This window comes from Enhydra lutris, unplaced genomic scaffold (assembly GCF_002288905.1).
Source record: "Enhydra lutris kenyoni isolate GAN:26980312 unplaced genomic scaffold, ASM228890v2 scaffoldscaffold11, whole genome shotgun sequence".
In the NCBI taxonomy this organism is placed as follows: Eukaryota; Metazoa; Chordata; class Mammalia; order Carnivora; family Mustelidae; genus Enhydra; species Enhydra lutris.
Genome location: NW_019154095.1, coordinates 34,929,684 through 34,949,769, shown reverse-complemented (window position 1 = coordinate 34,949,769; position 20,086 = coordinate 34,929,684). Strand labels below are relative to the sequence as shown.

Below are 20,086 nucleotides of genomic sequence, written 5' to 3'. Positions count from 1 at the left end.
AAACACACACACACACACACACACACACACACACACACACACACACACACAAACCCACACCAGACAAAAACACAAAGAAGCAAGAGGACTGATAATAACCCAAATTAAAAATTTATTCTAAAGCTGCAATAATCAAGACAGTGTGGTATGGCATAAAAGTCAACAAAGACATCAATGGAACAGAGAGCCCCAAAACAAACTCTACTTTCTACTTATAAAATCATCTGATTTTCACAAATGGCACCAAAGAAATGAGGGTAAAAGTTTTCAAAAACGGGTGCTAGAATAATTGGACACCCATCTGTATGGAAGAAAAAATTAACTTTGATCCCTACTTTACACCATACACAAAAAGTAATTCAAGGTGGATCAGAAACCTAATAGCAAAAGCTTAAACCATGTTTTCAAAGGAAAACATGAAAGAGTATCTTCATGAGTGGAGGGTAAGCAAAGAATTATTAACTCATAGAAAGCAATATAACTGTAAAAGAAAAATTTGATAGATTTCATAAAAATTAGAAATTTTATTTCATCAGAAGACACCTTTAAGAAATAAATTAGTCACAGACTAGGAGGAAAAAAAATGTACTTTTTAAGTAGGCTTCACGCCCTGCATATGGCTTGAACTCACAATCCTGAGATCAAGACCCGGGCTGAGATCAAGAGTTGGATGCTTAACCAACTGGGCCACCCAAGTGCCCCCAAAAATATTTTTTAAAAAGCCACTTCTAGGGGTGCCTGGGTGGCTCAGCTGGTTAAACATCTACTTCTGGCTCAAGTCAGGGTCCTGGGATTGAGACCTGAGCAGGGAGCCTGCTTCTCCCTTTCTTCCCTAGCTCGTACTCTCTATCTTCCTTCTCAAATAAAACCTTAAAAAAAAAAAAAAAAAAAGCCATTTCTAACCGAGAACTGTAATCCAATATATATATTAAAAAGCCCTCTATAACTCAATAAAAGGATAACCTGATATATATATATATACATACATATATATGTATATATGTATATATATAATTTTTATGTATGTATGTATATATGTATATATATACATATATATGTATATATGTATATATAATTTTTGTATATGTATATATATGTATATATGTATGTATATACATGTATATATGTATATATGTATGTATATAATTTTTTTTTAAAGGTGAAATATTTGAAGAGAAACGTTATAAAAGAAAATAGATGAATGGCTAATCGGCACACAAAAACCTACGGAATATCATTAGTCATCAAAGAAATGCTAATTTAAACCACACGGAGACACTACTATGCACCCATCAAAACGGCTAGAATTAAGCTGACAGACAACAAAAATGTTGACAAGGATGTGAAGCAACTACAATTATCATACATTGTAGCTGGGAGTGGAAAGAGTCCAGCAATTGCTTCTAAAACTAAATATGTAACTACCTTATGACACAGTGATTGCAATTCTAGGTGCTGACCCAAAAGAAACAATAACACGTTTACAAAAGCATTTGTAGGGGCGCCTGGGTGGCTCAGTCATTAAGTGTCTGCCTTTGGCTCAGGTCATGATTCCAGGGTCCTGGGATCCAGCCCCGCATTCAGGCTCCCTGCTCAGCAGGAAGCCTACTTTTCTCTCTCCCACTCCCCCTGCTTGTGTTCCTCTCTCACTGTGTCTCTGTCAAATAAATAAATAAAATCTTTAAAAAAACAAAAACAGAAAAACATTTGTATAAGAAAGTTCACATCACCTTTATTCATAATAGCCCCAAACTTGAAACAGCCCAAGTCTCCATCCATAGGGAAATGGAATAATCTGATCTAGTAATTCCATTACTGGGCATTTACCCAAAGAATAAAAAACACTAATTCAAAAAGATATATGCATCCCTATGTTTATTTAAATTATTTGCAAAAGCCAAATTATGGAAGTAACCCAAGTCTCCATCTACAGATGAATGAATGGATAAAGAAGATATGGTGTATACACAGTGGGACATTACTCAGCCATTGCCATTTACATGGATGGAGCTAGAGAGCATAATGCTAAGTGAAGTAAGTCAGAAAAAGACAAATATCATACGATTTCCCTCATATGTGGAATTTAAGAAACACAACAAACAAAGACAAAAAACCAGACTCAATGGTAGAGAACAAACTGGTAGCTACCATAGGGGAGGTGGGTGGGGGGAGTATAAAATATGTGAAGGGGATTATAAGTACACTTATCATGATGAACACCGAGTAATATAAGGAATTGCTGAATAACCCTATCATACACTTGAAACAAATGTAACACTGTATGTTACTTATACTGGAATTTAAAAATATTTTTAAAAAAACAGGAAAATGGATAAACACACTGTGGTGTATTCATACAATGGAATACTACTCTACGATTAAAGGAAACAAGCTATGGATACATGCAAAAACATAAAAGAATCTCAAAAGCATTATGTCAAACAATAAAAGCCAGATACAAAAGACGACATAGCGCATGGTTCCATTTACTTAAGAACAAACAAAACTAATGGAATAGGGGTGCCTGGGTGGCTCAGTGGGTTAAGCCTCTGCCTTTGGCTCAGGTCATGTTCTCAGGGTCCTGCATCGGGCTCTCCGCTTGGCAGGGAGCCTGCTTCCTCCTCTCTCTCTGCCTGCCTCTCTGCCTACTTGTGATCTCTGTCAAATAAATAAAATCTTTAAAAAAACACAACTAATGGAATAAAATTATGACAGGGAATAAGTATTTCAAGATAGTGGTTGGCTCTATAGGGATGGGAGTTGGGACTGACTGGAAAAGAGCATGAGGGAACTTCCTGGAGTGTAAGATTCTAAGGTATCCTTTAGGCCAAACTCAAAACTCAGTGAATATACACTTATTTTTGTACATTTCATTTTGTGTAAGTCTTATATCAAAAGAAAAAACTAAATAAAGGCTGAACTCTAGCTAACGACATGTATCCTGAAATACATGGGCAGGGGTGCGGTATACTGATGGCTAGCATTCTCTGAAGTGCATTAAAACAAGATGGACGGACAGATGGGTGGGTAGAGGAATGAACAAATAACAGGTCAATGGCAGAATCTAGGTGATGGGTATTTGGACACGGACTTTAAAACTCTTTCAACTCTATCTAAACATTTTTGTAACAAAATGTGAGAAAAACATGGGAATGGTATGTCGGTATTACAAAAAAACACTCAGGCCACTGCTGCAGCATTCAGTGGCAGCCACAGGTCTTCAAACCCGGGAATCTCTCAGGAGGACAAACTCACCTTATCTTTATAAGTATCAGGAAGTGACTTGGCTGTTTCTGTGTCTTCCGGAAGATTGATATAGAATCCTAGGACGTCTCCCTGTCCATACCCAGAAGAGTAGTGTTTGCCAATTGACTGGTGGAACTTGGTTCCTTTTTTGCTCCGCCATGAATAGCTAAATTTATCATAACCTAAGGGAGCTTGAAGGTTACCTGTCCCAAAAAAGACAAACGGGAAGTCAAAAGATTGCGAATCAACCCCGGTTTGCTGGAAGAAAAAACTGTACTCCTTCTCATTTTATTTTTTGTTTTTTTGTTACAAAATTGCAAACCGCCCAATCGTTCAGGAAGTGAATTTTATGCCCCTCATCCATCAAGCTGAAAAGTCACAAAGCTCATGCAGATGGTCTATCCCTCTCTGCCTGCTGCGATGCCCACATAGCAGCTCCCACTTACCTAAGGGCTGGGACCAACCCAGTCTGGCAGCAGTGTCTGGAGGCATCTCGTCCACTGTGATTTCAAAGTACCAGGCACCTTTCCGAACCCCGTGAGAAGCCCGGACCATGGAGTAACCCTTCTCTCCAATCACAGTGAGCCGGTCATCGGAGATCTTCAGCTGGGGAGCTGCAGGGTGAAGATGAAAACAAAGGTCTGTAACTTATTGGAGGCATTTGGAGACAACTGCCCCCCAAAACCAGAGTCTCCTACACTCTAGTAGAACAAAGTAAAAAATTAGAAATAACAGGTCAGGAATCTGAAGGATTAGTTCAGGAGTTTCAAAATCTCAATGTAAGATATGGCTGAAGGCAAGAGGAAAAAAAATGGGAAGAAAGTGGTCAGGTAATTTAGTTTCTATCAAATGATATTTAAGTTAACAGGTTAAAATTAATAATGCTGTCTATTCCCTAAAATATAACAAACCAATTATAATGTGCCTGGAGCCTGATTTGTAGAAACCATCTTTTTTTTTTTTTTTTTAACTTTTAAAAAAAGATTTTATTTATTTTTTTGACAGAGAGAAATAGATCACAAGTAGGCAGAAAGGTAGGCAGAGAGCGGGCGGTGGGAGGGCGGCAGGCTCCCTGCTGAGCAGAGAGCCCGATGTGGGGCTCGATCCCAGGACCCTGGGATCATGACCTGAGCTGAAGGCGGAAACTTAACCCACTGAGCCACCCAGGCGCCCCAAACCATCTTTCTTTTTCTTTTTAAATGAAGTTTTCCACCCAATGTGGGGCTTGAACTCACAACTCTGGAATCAAGTTGCGTGCTCTACCTACTGAGCCTGCCAGGTGCCGCTGAATGAGCCATCCTTTAATAGACTTGATATTTGATTTTGAAACAATTTTAGATTTTAAAGAACAGTATACATTCCTCCTATGTCCTCCATTCAGCTTCTCTGAATGTTAACACCATCTATGGCTGTAACACAATTACCAAAACCAGAAAATTGGCATTGATATAGAATGCAATTAAGTAATCTATAGATCATCTTCAAATGAAGCCAATTATCCAAATAATATCCTTTTTCTGTTCCAGGCTCTAATCCAACATCCCACATTTCATTTGGTTGTCGCGTGTCCTTAGTTTCCTCCAATCTGGGACAGTTCAAGTCTTTCATGACCATGACATTTTGAAGAGTACTGGTCACTTTCCTTTGTAGAATGCCCCTCGGTCAGGTCTGTCTGATGTATCCTCCTGCTGAAGCACAGGTTATGCTTTCTCGTCAGGAATATCAGTGAGGTCAATAATGCTGTGTCTCTCAGTGGACAGTATCCGGGAACACATGATGTCAAAATGCCTATGTTACACTTTGATCACCTAACTAATGGAGTGCCTCACTGGCTTCTCCACTATGAAGTCACTATTTTCTTTTAATTAATAAGCATTCTGGTGGGGGAGGAAAAAAGGTATCTGACACAATCACGGAAATCTGATTATGGACTGAATTCAGATGATGGCAAGGAATGATCTATTTTGTTAAGTGTGATAAGAGCATTGTGGTTGTGAGAGAAAGAAAACACCCCTATCTTTTAGAAATGCGTATTTTTTTTTAGAGTATATAGGGTGAGATTTACTTCTTAAAAATTCAGAAAAAGAGAGTCACAAAAATAAGCAGATAAATATGGCAAAAACTTGATAACTGTTAAATGTGGGTGAAAAGTATACAAAAATTCATTATATTCATCTTTCCACCTTTGTGTATGGTTTGAAACTTTACTATGAGGCTTATGTAAGATAAGGGGACAATCTAAATCAATAGGAGGGGATATTGTGACTTGAAAATGAAGACAAAAATGACAGAAGATAGAAGAGTATTTTCAGGTGATGTAGGTTTGATTTTATCAATGTAGAAACATCACAGATCCAATTAAGACTTCAATGAGGAAAAAGCATTTGAAACTGTTTATGACACTAAAAGCCTGAGTTCTATTGGAGGAAGCACAAAATGTAGATTAACTACAGCTTTTATAAAGGTCTTTACGATTTACAAAGTACTTCCCAGGTAGGTAGGTAGGTAGACAAGACTCTGAGATGGAGCACCCAGGTAGGTAGGTAGGTAGACAAGACTCTGAGATGGAGCAGCTGATCCTGTGACTGTTCGTGACCACACCGCAGCTCAGTGTGGCACGGCTGACTGAAAATTCTTGGCCCTACACTCTTTCTGTTACATGGACCACAATGGCTCCTGTCCCAGGCAGATACAATGATAACTTCCTTAAATTAAATACATCCTGTTTAACAGAACTTTCTTAGGTATTCGGCAAATTCTACCTTCTCAAATACTTCTTCCCTTACCCTTTCCAGGCAATTCAGCCCTAAAGCCATTAGGTGGGGACTGAGCAAGGCAAGTGTCCAGGATAGGACAGTAAATAATGTACCTCCTCCTAAAGCACTTACTAATTACATGCGGGGGGGGGGGGGGGGGGGGGGGGGGGGGGAGCAACTTTTCAGTGGATAAACCTGGCAGATACCATGTTAGCCAAATGATCAAAGCGACATCATCGGTAATGAGGCAAATTAAAATCAGGCACCACCTGGCAGGATGCAACATGCAGAACATAGCATCATTTTAATGATAGATTTCAACCAGACAAACTCAAATTGCGGGATATTCTATAAAACAAGTGGCCTCTCATTTGCAAAAGCTTCCAGGTCATCAAAGTCTAAGAAAGATAAAAAAACTGTTACAGATTGAAGAAGACTTAGGAGATATGACAGCTAAATGCAGCAAATGATTCTCAACGGGATCCTCTGCTACAATGGCATTATTGCACCAACTGGAGAAACCTTAATAGGATCTTAAATTCATCAGATGGTAGCAATTAGTGTTAATTTCCTGTCTTTGACGTTTATATACTGGTTCTGCAAGAAAGTGAAAGTTTAAAAAATATCTACTAACTCTTTGATATTCTTCCTTTGAAGAGGTGGAGGCTAATTTCCCTCCACCTGAGTGTGGGCTGAACGTAGTGACTCATTCCTAACAGAACAAATAGTTGCTGAAGCAACTATCCAGCTTCAAAGTTGGGTCACAGAAGATACTCGAACTCTACTGCTCTCTTGGATCACTTTCATTGGGAGGAGTTAGCTTCTACCGATGAGGATAAATAAGTGGTCTATGGAGAAGCCCACACGGTGAGGATCTGAGGGCATCCTGTCAAAGTAACACAAGTAAGTCATCTTGGAAGTAAGTCCTCCAGCCTCTGTCAAGTCCTCACTGTTGATAGGCCCAGCTAAGAGCTTGACTGCAGCTGCATGAATTCTCCTGAGCCAACTCACATAGCTAAGGTGCTCCCAGATTCCCAACCCTCAGAATCTGTGGGAGATAATGAACATTTGAAGTTTTAGACTGCTAAGTTTTATGGTGATTTGCTAAGCAGCACTAAATGACTAACACATAAGGGGAACATCCTTGCTTATAAGAAATACACCATCAAGTTCTCAAAATGAGAGGGCATCATAGCAACTTATTCTCAAATGGTTCGGAGGAAAAAAAAAAAGTTCACTACTATTTTCACAATTTTTTTATACATCTGAAATTATTTCAAAGTAAAAACCTTAATAGATACAATACAGATTTATCATTAATTTTTGTAAGGCTCAGCATAAATGGCATAGAGAGCAAGCAGTCATTGCTATTTTATATATTAAATTCTAACAAATAAGTAACTATTACGGGTCAGTGTTCTCACTTTTTTTCTCCTTCTGGAATTATAACTATTATATATAATAGTTATAAACAAGATATAGTTTTTTATATATATATATATATATATATATATATATACACACACACATATATAAATATATAATGATATTTATATAGTTATATAAACAAGACAAGCCTCACTTCTTAAAAACCCTGAAGTCATTGACTTGGGCTTCCCTACTTTCAAAGTATGCTTGTCACTATCAGAAGTCAAACAATCCACATATAATGGACATTACAACATGGGATTACATTACTTCACTTTGAAATGACCACCATCAATATAAGTGTTAGCAAAAAACTAATTTGATTTGATTTTTTTAAAGTAATCTCTATACCTAACATGGGACCTGAACTCACAACCTCAAGATCAAAAGTCACAGGCTCTACCGACTGAGCCAGGCAGGCACCCCTACAAGTGTTAAGTTTTTAGTATTAAAACCAAGAAATAATGGGCTTTCAAATGCAGTAAATATATGCCCTGTTTAGATCTAATTCAAGGAGACCACTGAAAGGCATATTTTAAACCATGGAAATATGAGTATGGACCAGGTATTAGATCATTAAGGAATTATTATTCATCTTAGTTAGGAATAATAATGGTATAATGGTTATATATACATATTTTAAAAATTTCATTTATTTGAGAGAGTGAGTCAGAGAACACGAGCAGTGACAGAGGAGAGGGACAACCAGACTCCCCACTGAGCAGGGAGCCCAACACAGGGCTCGATCCTAGAACCCCAGGATCATGACATGAGCTGAAGGCAGACGCTTAACCAACTGAGCCACCCAGGCGCCCTGGGTTAACCTTTTTGTACAACTCCTGGAACCACAGTCATGTTTCACAGACCCTTCATGCACTCCCCTGAAACACACACACAAACTCTCTCTCCGAGAGGTGGGAGACCCTACAAATAGCACAAAAATACTAACAAATGAACCTAACGATTGTAAAAGAGACACACAATCACCCTGAAGGAGGTGGGGCAGAAGAGAACTAATCTAACAGTAACCCAAAAGGATGCTGCAAGGCTAAAAGCCGAAGAGCCAGACATAACTGCTGTAAGCTAGCTAGTCAATGTTTCTCATAGAGGTTACCAATTCTGAAACTACTTTATGTGCACACTAGAAATGAACAAATATGGGAGTACACCATAGACAGTCAGAGCCAGGTTTCTCACTGTTGGAGAAAGAAGTGACCAGTAAGGATAGGCAGAGGGCTGGCACAAACCAGGAGTGTTTGACTAGAATCCAAGCCGTCAGTGCAAAGGCAGTAGAGCCCTGCATATTTATGTGTCAGCTGGTACACATACGGTCTTCTCCTGTCCACTGGGCGGGGTCTAAAACTGAGCATACTGAACACTCAGCTCTTCATTTCTAAATCTCATTCTCCAATCAAAGGAACCAGGGCTCTTTGGAGAAAGTGGCTGATATATTTGGCCTAGGGCAGGGAAAAGACAAGGTAAGTCAGGAACATTTTGTGATGTTGGAAAGTAAAGGAAGTATTATTCAAAAAAAAAAAGGAGGCTAATCAAAAAAACATAGGAACTAACCTAAAGAAGCTCCCAATGGCCAAAGCAGGAATAATTTGAGCTACTAGATAAAGTATATCCCAATGGAATAAAATAAATATCTGAGTTCACACTGATATAAATAAAAATTGATTAAATAATAAGTGGAGACAGGAAGAAAGAAATATAAAATCGTCAGGCAAACACAACACACTAATAATTGTTGCAGGGGCATGTGGGGGGCTCAGTCAGCTGGGCATCTGCCTTTGGTTCAGGTCACGATCTTGGGGTCCTGGGATCCAGTCCCATGTCAGGCTCCCTGTTCAACTCAGAGTCTGCTTCTCCCTCTCCCTCTGCTCCCCCTCCCCATCGCTTGTGCTCTCTCTCTCAAATAAACAGAATCTTTAAAAAAAAAAAAAAAAAAAAAAAAATATATATATATATATATATATCATTGAAGAAAAGATCCACTGAAGGGTATTAGAGCAAAACTTTATAAACAAGGTATCTCCAAAGCTCAAAGCATCTTTCCTCGAGCTATTTATTAACTACAAAGGATAAGACAGAGAAAGCCACAGAAATCACCTTAACCAGATGACCATGGTCAACATGATCAATCATAAGACATCCACATCATGACTGCCATGAGATGATGCAATGAGGACTAATTTCTTTGGTATTCTGACAAAATATGCATAACATCAGTCTAATCATGAGAAAAAGTCACACACTCACTGAGGAATATTCAACAGAATCCCTGATTAATACTTAAATAGTGTCTGGTCATTAAAGACACGTAAGGACTGAGGAACTGTTAAAGGCTGCAAGAAACTGAGGAGAAATAATGAAATGCAACATACGACCGACCCTTGAGAAGAGGCCTTACTGGGGGAACTGGAGAAATCAAGTCTTTTGGACTTATTTTGGAGTATATCAAGTCTTTTGTTTCATTAATAGCATCATCCAATGTTAACTTCCTGGTCTGGTAACTACACAATCAGTCGTGTAAGATGTTACCAGTAGAAGCTTGGGGAGAGAATATACTAAAACTATTGTTTTTACTCTAAGTTTAAAATTAGTTTAAAATAGGGGCATCTGCCTGGCTTAGTCGGTGGAACATGCAACTTCTGATCTTGGGGTTGTAATTTGAGCCTCACGATGGGTGTAGAGCTTACTTAAAAAATAAAAAATAAGTTCAAAATAAAAAGTTTTAAACACACACACACATATTTATATACAAATGTCTAGAGCTTATCGGAAGAGACAAGGAGATTCTTTGTCACGTGTTCCCACTGAGTCTAGTTAAAACCAGATGGTGGGGGTGTGGTAATGATGTTGACAAGTATATCTAATTCTGGACTGGACAAAGCTGAAGACAGTATTCAAAGTAACACCTGGGTCCAACATGAACATTAACACCTTACATACCTCGATCATGTAGGGCTAACAAAACTCGTTCATACAAGCAGGCTCTGTAGAGGTCTCCAGGAATAGGCTTTCCTGCCCAGCAGTCAAGTTCAAGCTTCTCAGGGTCAGGGGCATGGGGATCGGGCTCAGCTAGAATATACCGATAGCCATCTTTGTTAAACGGGTGTTCCAAGGGGTAGCCATGAGGGGGAAGGCGCTGAGCAGAAAACAAAGGGTCACTGCAAAAAGGAAAAAGTAAAATCAAGAAACTAAAACCCCCTCTAGCTCAAATGCCTTCAAATCTGTAAGAAAGACACCTGATTTACTAGATTTCAGCAGGAGTACAAGCAACTTCACAAATGGTTTTCACTGCTCAAGTAGATGATCCTGCCCTCTGGAGGCAAAATGGGGAAATGAAACAGATTTGTTTTTAAATTTAGTAAAGTGGTTTCAAATTACTCTCTAGTCTATAGGACTATCTTTGAAACAGAGCCAGTACGTCATAGGGGAGAAAAAGGGAAAAGGGAAACAAGGGCAATTTCCTTTAGTATATTAATTACTATAAACTAATGAAACAAAACTCAGAGATGGGAGCACTATCTTGCCAATCTAAATAAGAAAAAAACCAGGATTTACTGAACAAACACAGGGAAGAGACATGAGGGGAGAGGCACAAAGATGACATAAAAGTGCTTAAGTTCAATACTGGGTCCACTCTCCCTCTCCTCCACCTAACCCTTCTCAAGATGTCTTGACAGAACTTTACTCCCACAGGGTTGCCGCCCCGGGGGCTGTTTTCACAAATCTGAAAAACAGGGCTCCTCACGCGGAATTATTTTACCCTTCAAAGTGCTCAAGATTTAAGAAAAATGGACAGGGTTTGGAATCTCAGACACCTGGGCTAGTGAAGAGGACAACTCTTTGCCCACTGATGGACTGTGCCAGCCCCAAAGAACGGTCTAGCAGTGATGAGTGGGAGTGGGTGTTCTGCCCACCTCCGGGCCTTCTTGGTGGTCCCTGTGGTCCCGCCATCCTGCTGCTTGCGCTTGGCTCCTCTTCCTTTTCCACTGCTTCCTGCTGCAATTCCCCCTTCAAAGACAAGGCAGATCACTTTCAATGAGCTGTGACAGAAGCTTCACGTGGATATGGAAATTCCACGGCGACTAACACTCCCGACGTGCATTTGTGTAACACCACACCCAGGAGGACCTCCTTCCTGAGAGCATAATGGATTTCACCCTGCTTCCGAAGGAGTCTGCTGAGTATCTCACGGCTCAGAACACTGAGCTCTGGCAGTAAGCTCAAAGGAACCTAGCACTAATAACGACTGTAGAACGTTTTCAACCTTCCTTTCTTATTGAACTGCAATGACTTATTGAACTACACTTTCTGAGGATGTGACACAAATGCATTTTCACTCATTCAGATTCCGAATACCCACATCTAAAAACAACCGCAAGGATAAAGGTTTTTTCCATCCAAATCAATATGAACATCCACGAAGACTATCCTCACTCTAAGCAGATGTTCACTAGCTTGAACTATGCATGATACAGTCCGTAAACATAATAAAGGCACAATTTCTGCTAAAGCACTTAACTGGAAGATCCAACAAGACAAAGGTACAGAAAACACATAGAAAACAGAAATGGAAATACTAAAAAGGTGTTTCTCTCCAGTGCTACTTGGTATCCACTCTGGGGTGTGCATGACACAAGTAGAAAGGCTTTAAATTTAGTAGGCAACTTTTACAATTCTTAAGATTGTGCCAATGCATAAAATTCACTTAGACTGTCCTAGCTTGTGGAATTAAGAGCAAATATCAATCGACAATTTACTTATGTTATACAAAAAATAATTTAGCTACATACTAAGCCAAAGGAATGCTACCTAGTGATCTCTGAAATAGGTACTTGGAAATTTCTGTCCAGTTCCATCTTTCCTCTCAATTTGTTTTTCTGTCCACCAGAATATGTCCCTGAACTGCAGGAAAACACCTTTATGGAAACAACTACATAGAGTACCGAATCTTAATTTGGGGCAAGCTTGGAAATTATCAGCAGTTCTGCTGCAATGAAAAGGATCAAGACATTGAGAGCAGGTCATATTCTGCACATACAGGACCAGATTTATGCAGAACTACCTTTTATGAACATACCAGGTATTAGTCTTATTTCCCATAAAAAGGTTTAATGTTAAAACTGTTGCAACATCCATTATCTCATGTTTGAGTTACCTAAAAAAATTATTAATTTTTAATTGTTATTTGTATTTTAATTAATTTAAGAGAGAAGTTTTAGATCTACCTGGAATAAAACAAGCAATACTAAGGGGACTGCTGGCCATGTTAGGCAGAATATGACAACATATAAGCTTTTAATTGCTAACATTCAACTGGAACTACAGTTTCATATCAAGTGCTATTGCCACCATTTTCACAATGCTTTAAAATTTTAATTTAGTTTTAGCTTCTACCACAACTCAGCAAAAAGCATTTTCCAAACCACATAATACTTAAGTCTGAGAGGCTGAAAGAAGACAGAGGAGGAATTCACCTCCAAAAGAGGCTCCACCTGTAAGAACAGAAGTGGCACCATGTATTTGTCAAAGTTTAACAATTAAAATGGGAAAAAATGGTGTAAAATATAAACAATACACTTAGCTATTTCCAACCCATCTTATATTAGTAACAGGAGACACGATTACATATTTAAGATGCTACCACTCCAAAGGACAAGTTAATGACACCACGTGTTAGATGAATAGCTAGCTACCTCTAGCTACCCCAACTTTCATTGGATTACCATTAGTACTGGAGACCATTAGTGTCATTAGGTGGGTTACTGATAGAAAAACACATATAGCAGGTGATAAGTACAGATTGCTGTCATGGGACTAATGTTTCAGGGCAAGAAAAATCAGAAGACCAGCATAGGAAGTCTGTTAAATTGCAGCTGAATTAAGAGCAGGGGGAGAGAGCGACTCAATCTATAGTAGGTGTTAGTGATGAGGATACAGACATGGAGTCTAAGATGAACACAGTAAATCTGACCTTAAACCTGTACCTTGTTTTTTGCTAAATCTATTTCACTCAAGACCAAACTGTGGTGTAAAGGGACAAAATGTTCTTCACTACCATTTGTCGAATCTTTGGCTAGCTTCCAAAAACTGGGTACTGGACTTTAAAGCTTCTGTAAATATCTGATTGAGAGCCAACCCAAAGGATGCCCAATTCTAGGCATATTTGGATTCAATAGCTTACAACTATTTCATCAAGAAGACATTTAAACACTTACCATTTAGATTCCCACTTGTAGACACAGCACTGCTTTGTTTTTGGTTGTCGTAAGCAGGACCAATGTTACTAAGATCCTAGAGGGAAAAATATATTCAATTACAAAGGAAGGCTAGATAATCAACATTCACTGGCAATGCTCAAAAACACCAAGAAATTCTTGAAGAATGTGAATCAAAACTGACAACCGTAAGGAGTCTGAAATTTACATGGTCCCAAACTTGGATGCTTCAGAGATCAACAAGTAACGTATGTGTGGTGGGCCAAGTGTAAGGATCAAAGTGGTTAAGAACGAATTGGGGGTGGTATGGTGGAGGGGACAAAGGCACACAGGAGTGCCTAAGCCCCATTTTCTCAGCTGCTGTGGGAATTCAGGCCTACTGTAATCAGATCGTCTCATTTTAGAAGAAAAGACAGATATCTGAATTTCTAAAACCAGCACAGTAAGTTAGCAAATGCTTGACTCATCTACCTTAAGAAAACTCTGGCTAACCTGATTGATTGATGAACCCGTTTTGCAGAAGGTGACTGACCAAGGTCAAGACTAGCTAAGACTGGAACAAATAAGGAATTGCTGCAACTTCGAAGAAGGGACCAAGAGTAAACAACAGTAACCTCTATAAGGACACCCCCCAACCCCCCAACCTTATGCTGCCATTTTTTGAGCACGTGTCCCATAAAGAGGCTTGATTCCTGAATGCTCACGCTCAGAAAGGAGGACATCTCCTTTTGTCCCTATATCCAATCAGCATATTCTATTCAACCTACATACCACCCCATGACATCCTGCCTCCTTATGGTTAAATATACCCAACCCCCATCCTTCGAGAAGGCGGATCTGAGAAATTTTCTCCCATCTCCTTGCTTGGAACCCTGCAATAAAACCCTTTTTCTTTACAAAACTGGCGTCAGTGTTTGCCTTTCTGTGCATCACTGGGCAGTGGACCCTTGTACAGTAACATTTCTATGTGAAACCTTGAATTTTCAATGGTGGCAGGTCAAACATTTTAAGGGACAGCTGAAAGATTTGGCCTCCTGACCTACCTGCCATTGAACAAAGAGTGGAAATTTTCTTTTTCCTCATGTTATGCTAGATACACAACACAAATTCTAATTCACAACAATTTTTTCTTTATAATAACAAATGTTTTTAAGAGTAAACTTTGAGATGGAAAGAAAATTAGAAACAACTTGGCACAGCCCATTTATAAGGGAGGAAATTAACGTTAAAAAAGATAAAAAGGATATGCATAAAGCTGTAACATTGAGGGGAAGAGCCAGAACTAAAACGTTACTCTCCTGGTTTAAGGTGAGGGCTCTTTCTGCACACAGCAATGACCCTTCACTTGGAGCCCACCATGTTAGAGGCCTTTAATGGCAGTGGCAAACAGACAAATGTTAACAGAACCTAATTCTCTGTCTCCAAATCACAAGGGGAGTACAAAGTACCTGATCCAAAAGTCCAAATTTGGGGTAATCTTCTTCTGGGTCCTTACTCCCGGGATCAGGATGTTCCTTTACTAAGAATACATCTCTTTCTTTACTCTGAAAGGAAGCAGTATTTTAGTGTTACTGGAAAATTTTATTCTTCAAAGTAGTACTGAATGGATGATCAACCAGCAACTCCAATTCCTAAGTGTAATCTCCCAAAATGATAGTATTGCTTTTCCCTCTGATTAGAAAATTAATACATGACCATCCAAAAATTCAAACAGAGAAACTTGAAAAAATGAGAGCCAAAGTCCTTCGGAATCCTCACCTATCCCTCCACCTCACAGAGATAAGCACTGTCAACAGCTTGCTGTTGGCTTCTCCCCAGGTGCTCTCTTTAATTCTAAGGACAATAATGTTTAGAACAGTGTTATTTGTTTTTGTTTTTAAAGCAAAGGAAAAAATAGTCTGCAATGTCAATATAAAATTATACTTGCAAAAGTACAGCGGACAAAGGTTTCAGTGTCATGTACAAAACAACCAGGGTGATATTCACTTTAGACACAATTTGTGACGTGTGAAACCTGTTAACATTTACAATTAGTGATACCTTACTCTCCAAGATTTAAAACTAAGTTGTTCTCATTTTCTTAGTCATCACATTTCAGTGAGACTAAAACAAATTTAATTCTTTCAAAGAACACTGACTTTCAAAATGTCGAGTCTAATCATTTTAGTCTACTCACCATTGTCTTAACAATGTTATTTGGCCAAGTCATTTTCCCAGGTCTCTGTCTGGTCGTCATGCACTCCCAGTATTTATCAATAAATGGTATGATATCCTAATTTTTAAAACAGAATATATTAAGATTTCTATAGTTGCTTTCAAAGTTATACTCACAAAAAAGGAAAGAAAACTGCAGCTTTTTCAAAGACCTTGTCAGAATTGAGAGAAAAATCCAATGTTTAGTCTTCTCATGATTAAATAAATACATAATTGCATGCAAACACATAGATTGTGAGGAATTTCCAGTAAGTATATACAAACCTTAACTACATAGGGCTTACAATCCAGTTGGAAGGAAAGATCTACTCCATTCTCTTGGGTGCCATCTGGATAATGATTCCCAAATCATTCTCTCCCCCGAGTTCCTATTCCTACCTGTTTCCGACATCCCTATGTGGACACCCCACAGGTACTTCAAACTTCTTGTAAGGAAAACTAAACTTTGGCGGAGGCAGGAGGCGTCTGGGTGGCTCAGATGGTTAAGCATCTGACTCTTGGTTTCAGCTCAGGTCATGATCTCAGGGTCATGAGATCGAGCCTTGCATCCAGCTCCAGGGTGTGGAGGCTGCTTAAGATTCTCTGTCTCCTCCTCTACACTTCACTCCCACCCTCTAAAACAAAACAAAACAAAAATACTAAACTTTGTATCCTACCTCACAAATCTGCTCTGATTTCTATTTTTTTTTTTCTAAAAGATTTTATTTATTTATTTGACAGAAATCACAAGTAGGCAGAGAGGCAGGCAGAGAGAGGGGGGAGGAAGCAGGCTCCCTGCTGAGCAGAGAGCCCTGTGCCGTACTCAATCCTAGGACCCTGAGATCATGACCTGAGCTGAAGGCAGAGGCTTAACCCACTGAGCCACCCAGGCGCCCCATGCTGATTTCCGTTCTTGCTCTTAATGCTCAGAATCACCTATCACCTAGAATCACAAGCTAGAAACCATGGAGCCATCTTGGATTCTTCTCTTGTGTACGCCTTTCACATCTAAACCAACACCAAATGCCTGTTCAGATTTCAGAAATTTCTCACCAATCCGGCCTCCTTTCTATCCCTGCTGCTTTGATTGTTGTCCTCACCAGTTCTTGCTGGTGTGACTGAAAAAATATCGGAGCTTGCTCTTCTGACATCAACCTTCCCCTATGCTCATCATTCTCCCGGAGTCCACCAGAGTCAGAGTCTACCACTAATACCCTCCACTAGTCAGTTCCATGAATACCAATCTTTACCAAAAGAAACCAGGATTGGGGTACCTGGCTGGCTCGCCTGGTAGTGTGTGTGGCTCTTTAGCTTGGGTTTGTAAATTCAAGCCCCATATGTTGGGTGTAGAGATTACTTAAAAATAGTATCTTTAAAATAAATAAACAATAAAATAAAAGGAACCCAGGTTGAATCAGGGAAAGTCAAAAGGAAGTCTAGAATATTCTGCTGGTCTAGAAAGTAAGGAAGAGTTCAAAAACTGATAGGAACATATCACAAGGTATCAGGAGTCAGCCTAAATGGGGCTACACTGGTCAAATTTGAGCACCATTTATGAGAAATCTAATAACAGTGTATAAAAATCCACAAATCCACAGAGATACTTTAAAAAAAAAAGGTGGACAGAAAGAACTGCAAGAAATAAATGAATACATGTATTCTTTTTCATAATGATCACTCTATTAACCTGATTCAGGCTAGGATAATCGGTGGTTGCTAAAACCACAGCTTGAAAGGGTTTGAACAAGACAGTAACACAATCTCACTGCATCAGCACACAGAATGCTTAGTAATTACAAACAGAAAATGTCCCTTTACAATGGAGAAATCTGGTGATACCTCCTCTCTACCTAAGTAATCAAATTTAGGACTACTTCTAATAAAACAAACTAATATTTTATGCCTCCTGATGTGACACAAGGAAAAATATACCACTATCTACACAATATTCTTGCCAAAAATGTTTAACCAGAGGGGCACCTGGGGGGCTCAGTCGATTAAGCATCTGACTCTTGATTTTGGCTTAGGTCATGATCTCAGGGTTGTGAGATCGAGCCCGGCACTGGGATCTGCACTGGATGTGGAGTCTGCCTGAGATTCTTTCTCTCCTTCTCCCGCTGCCCCTCTCCTCCCCTCCCCCCCTCCTCCCCTCCGTCTCTAAAACAAACAAACAAACAAACAAAAAGCTCAACCACGAGGAAACAATCAGATAAATGCAAATTGAGGAGCATCATGCCAAACAACCTTCTAGGCTCCTCAAAATTTTCATGTCACAGCGGACCTTGGCGTCTGGCTGGCTCAGTAGGAGGAGCGTGCAACTCTTAATCTCAGGGTCATAAACTGGAGCCCTACATTGGGTGTAGCGACTACTTAAATAAACACATAAACTTTGTAAATAAGCAAATAAATAAATAACTGTACACCATAGCAGACCAAAAAAACAAAGCAAAATTAATTCGGGAACTATTTTAGATTAAAGACAAAAAAGACACTAAAGGACACCTGACTGGCTCAGTGGGGAGAGCATGCAATCTCAGGGTTGTTGAGTTCCAGCCCCATGTTGGGCATGCAGCCCTACTTTAAAAAGAAAAAAGAGAGCGAGAAAGAGACACATTACAACTAAATGTAATGTGTGATCCATGCCTGGATCCTGGATGGAGGAAAAAACTATGAGGGATTTAAGAATAACAGTGAAAAAATAAAATTATATACTTTATATAAAAAATAAAAACTGCATATATTAGACAGTAGTATTACATCAGCATAAAATTTTCTGAGTATGATCACTATATTGTGGTTATGAGAGAATACTGGGTATAGTGTTCAATGTAGTCTCATATAGCTTAGAGAGAAAACATAGACACTGGGCAATAAAGCAAATGCCATAAAGTATTAACAACCCGTAAATCTAGGTAAAGAATAAACAGATGTTGTGTACTATCTGAATTTTTCTAAATGTTTGAAAATCCTAAATAATAATTTGGGGGAAAAAATAAGAAAAAACCAAACCTGATCACGGCACATCTCTAATGCAGGAATAAAAAGAAAGTGAAGGGGCCATCTGCTGACTACTCCAGCCTGCAGGACTAAGTTCTCACTTCTATTCAGGAGAAAATCCCTTTCAGGTCTGATCTCAGCCATACTAGTATGACCAGACACCCCATACCAGTGTCTTTCAAACAGTAGATTGCAATCAATTAGTAGGTTATAAAATCAATTCTGTAGGTCAAAACTAGCACGGACTAGAATAGAAAATAAAAGAATGCAGAGGGAAAAAATCGGAGAGTAAGCACTGTTTGGTGAAATTTTTGTTTCAGTTTTAAATGAAAGGTAGGTATAAATGTACACTAGGCACAATGTAAACTCCACTCTTCTAAAATTTACTTAATTTTCTTATTTTCTTACCATGACTCACAGTAGGAAAGACTCATGGATGGGCTAATCATCTAATTTTGATTCCTGACTTTGGTCATGTGGTTTGGCAGTTTAATAATAAAGGATAATTCATTTAAATAAACTCACCCCCTTCCCTCTGACAAAATCTGTAATAGCCATCTACAAAAACAGATAAACTGAGCTGCTGAGAAGGTCCATCTCAAGCTCTGATTATTAATTGTTACTTATAAAGCCAACCAAAACTATTTAAGGATTCACCCAACTAACAGCTAAGCCAAGTGACACACCAAGCCAAGTGATGTACTGTGCACATACTAAGAAGTTAGTAAATCACATAAAATAAGTAACACATAACCAATGAATCTACCATGATATATTCATAAAAATTGTGGGGAAAGTACTTATTGTTGAGAAGTATATTTAGAAGTTCCACCAGATTCTTGGGCATAATTGCAATTACATTAATTTCTTCTCTACCTTATCTTTGGAGAACATGGTTTTCGGATGCTCATCCTGTGTTCGGGACTGCCATGTTAGGTTGGCCAAAGCACTAAGGCACATTTCCTTCAAGTCTAGCAAAAACAACAAAAAAAAGTTATCTATAGTATTATATCCTTATTACCAAAAGAATATTCAACTAGGTGGTCCGCAAATTAACAATTACAGCAGCAAAAAGTAGAGTCATCATTGATCTGAAATGGACAATAGCCAATATTTGGAGCTAAACCCGAACTTCTACTAGCTACCAGGCAGAGGTTTCCTGATTCTGCTACATCCAAATCCCTTTTCTTTTGCAGCTAACCAGAGGACAATTTTGCCACACTCCATAGTGTGTTC

The 20,086-nt window shown here is 39.0% G+C and overlaps 1 protein-coding gene across 3 annotated transcripts in view; it reads right to left on the bottom strand.

Annotated features, from left to right (window-relative positions):
• LOC111144497 (ASH2 like histone lysine methyltransferase complex subunit) overlaps positions 1–20,086 on the bottom strand; it is a 29,188-nt gene that overhangs the window by 3,823 nt on the left and 5,279 nt on the right. For all 3 annotated transcript variants that reach the window (XM_022498806.1, XM_022498807.1, XM_022498808.1), the window contains 8 exons: positions 19,727–19,821; positions 15,837–15,932; positions 15,109–15,204; positions 13,661–13,736; positions 11,360–11,453; positions 10,386–10,603; positions 3,693–3,860; positions 3,256–3,449 (listed from right to left, as the gene is read on the bottom strand). In XM_022498806.1, coding sequence (XP_022354514.1) covers positions 3,256–3,449; positions 3,693–3,860; positions 10,386–10,603; positions 11,360–11,453; positions 13,661–13,736; positions 15,109–15,204; positions 15,837–15,932; positions 19,727–19,821 — 1,037 coding nt within the window. The remainder of the gene's footprint in view (positions 1–3,255; positions 3,450–3,692; positions 3,861–10,385; positions 10,604–11,359; positions 11,454–13,660; positions 13,737–15,108; positions 15,205–15,836; positions 15,933–19,726; positions 19,822–20,086) is intronic.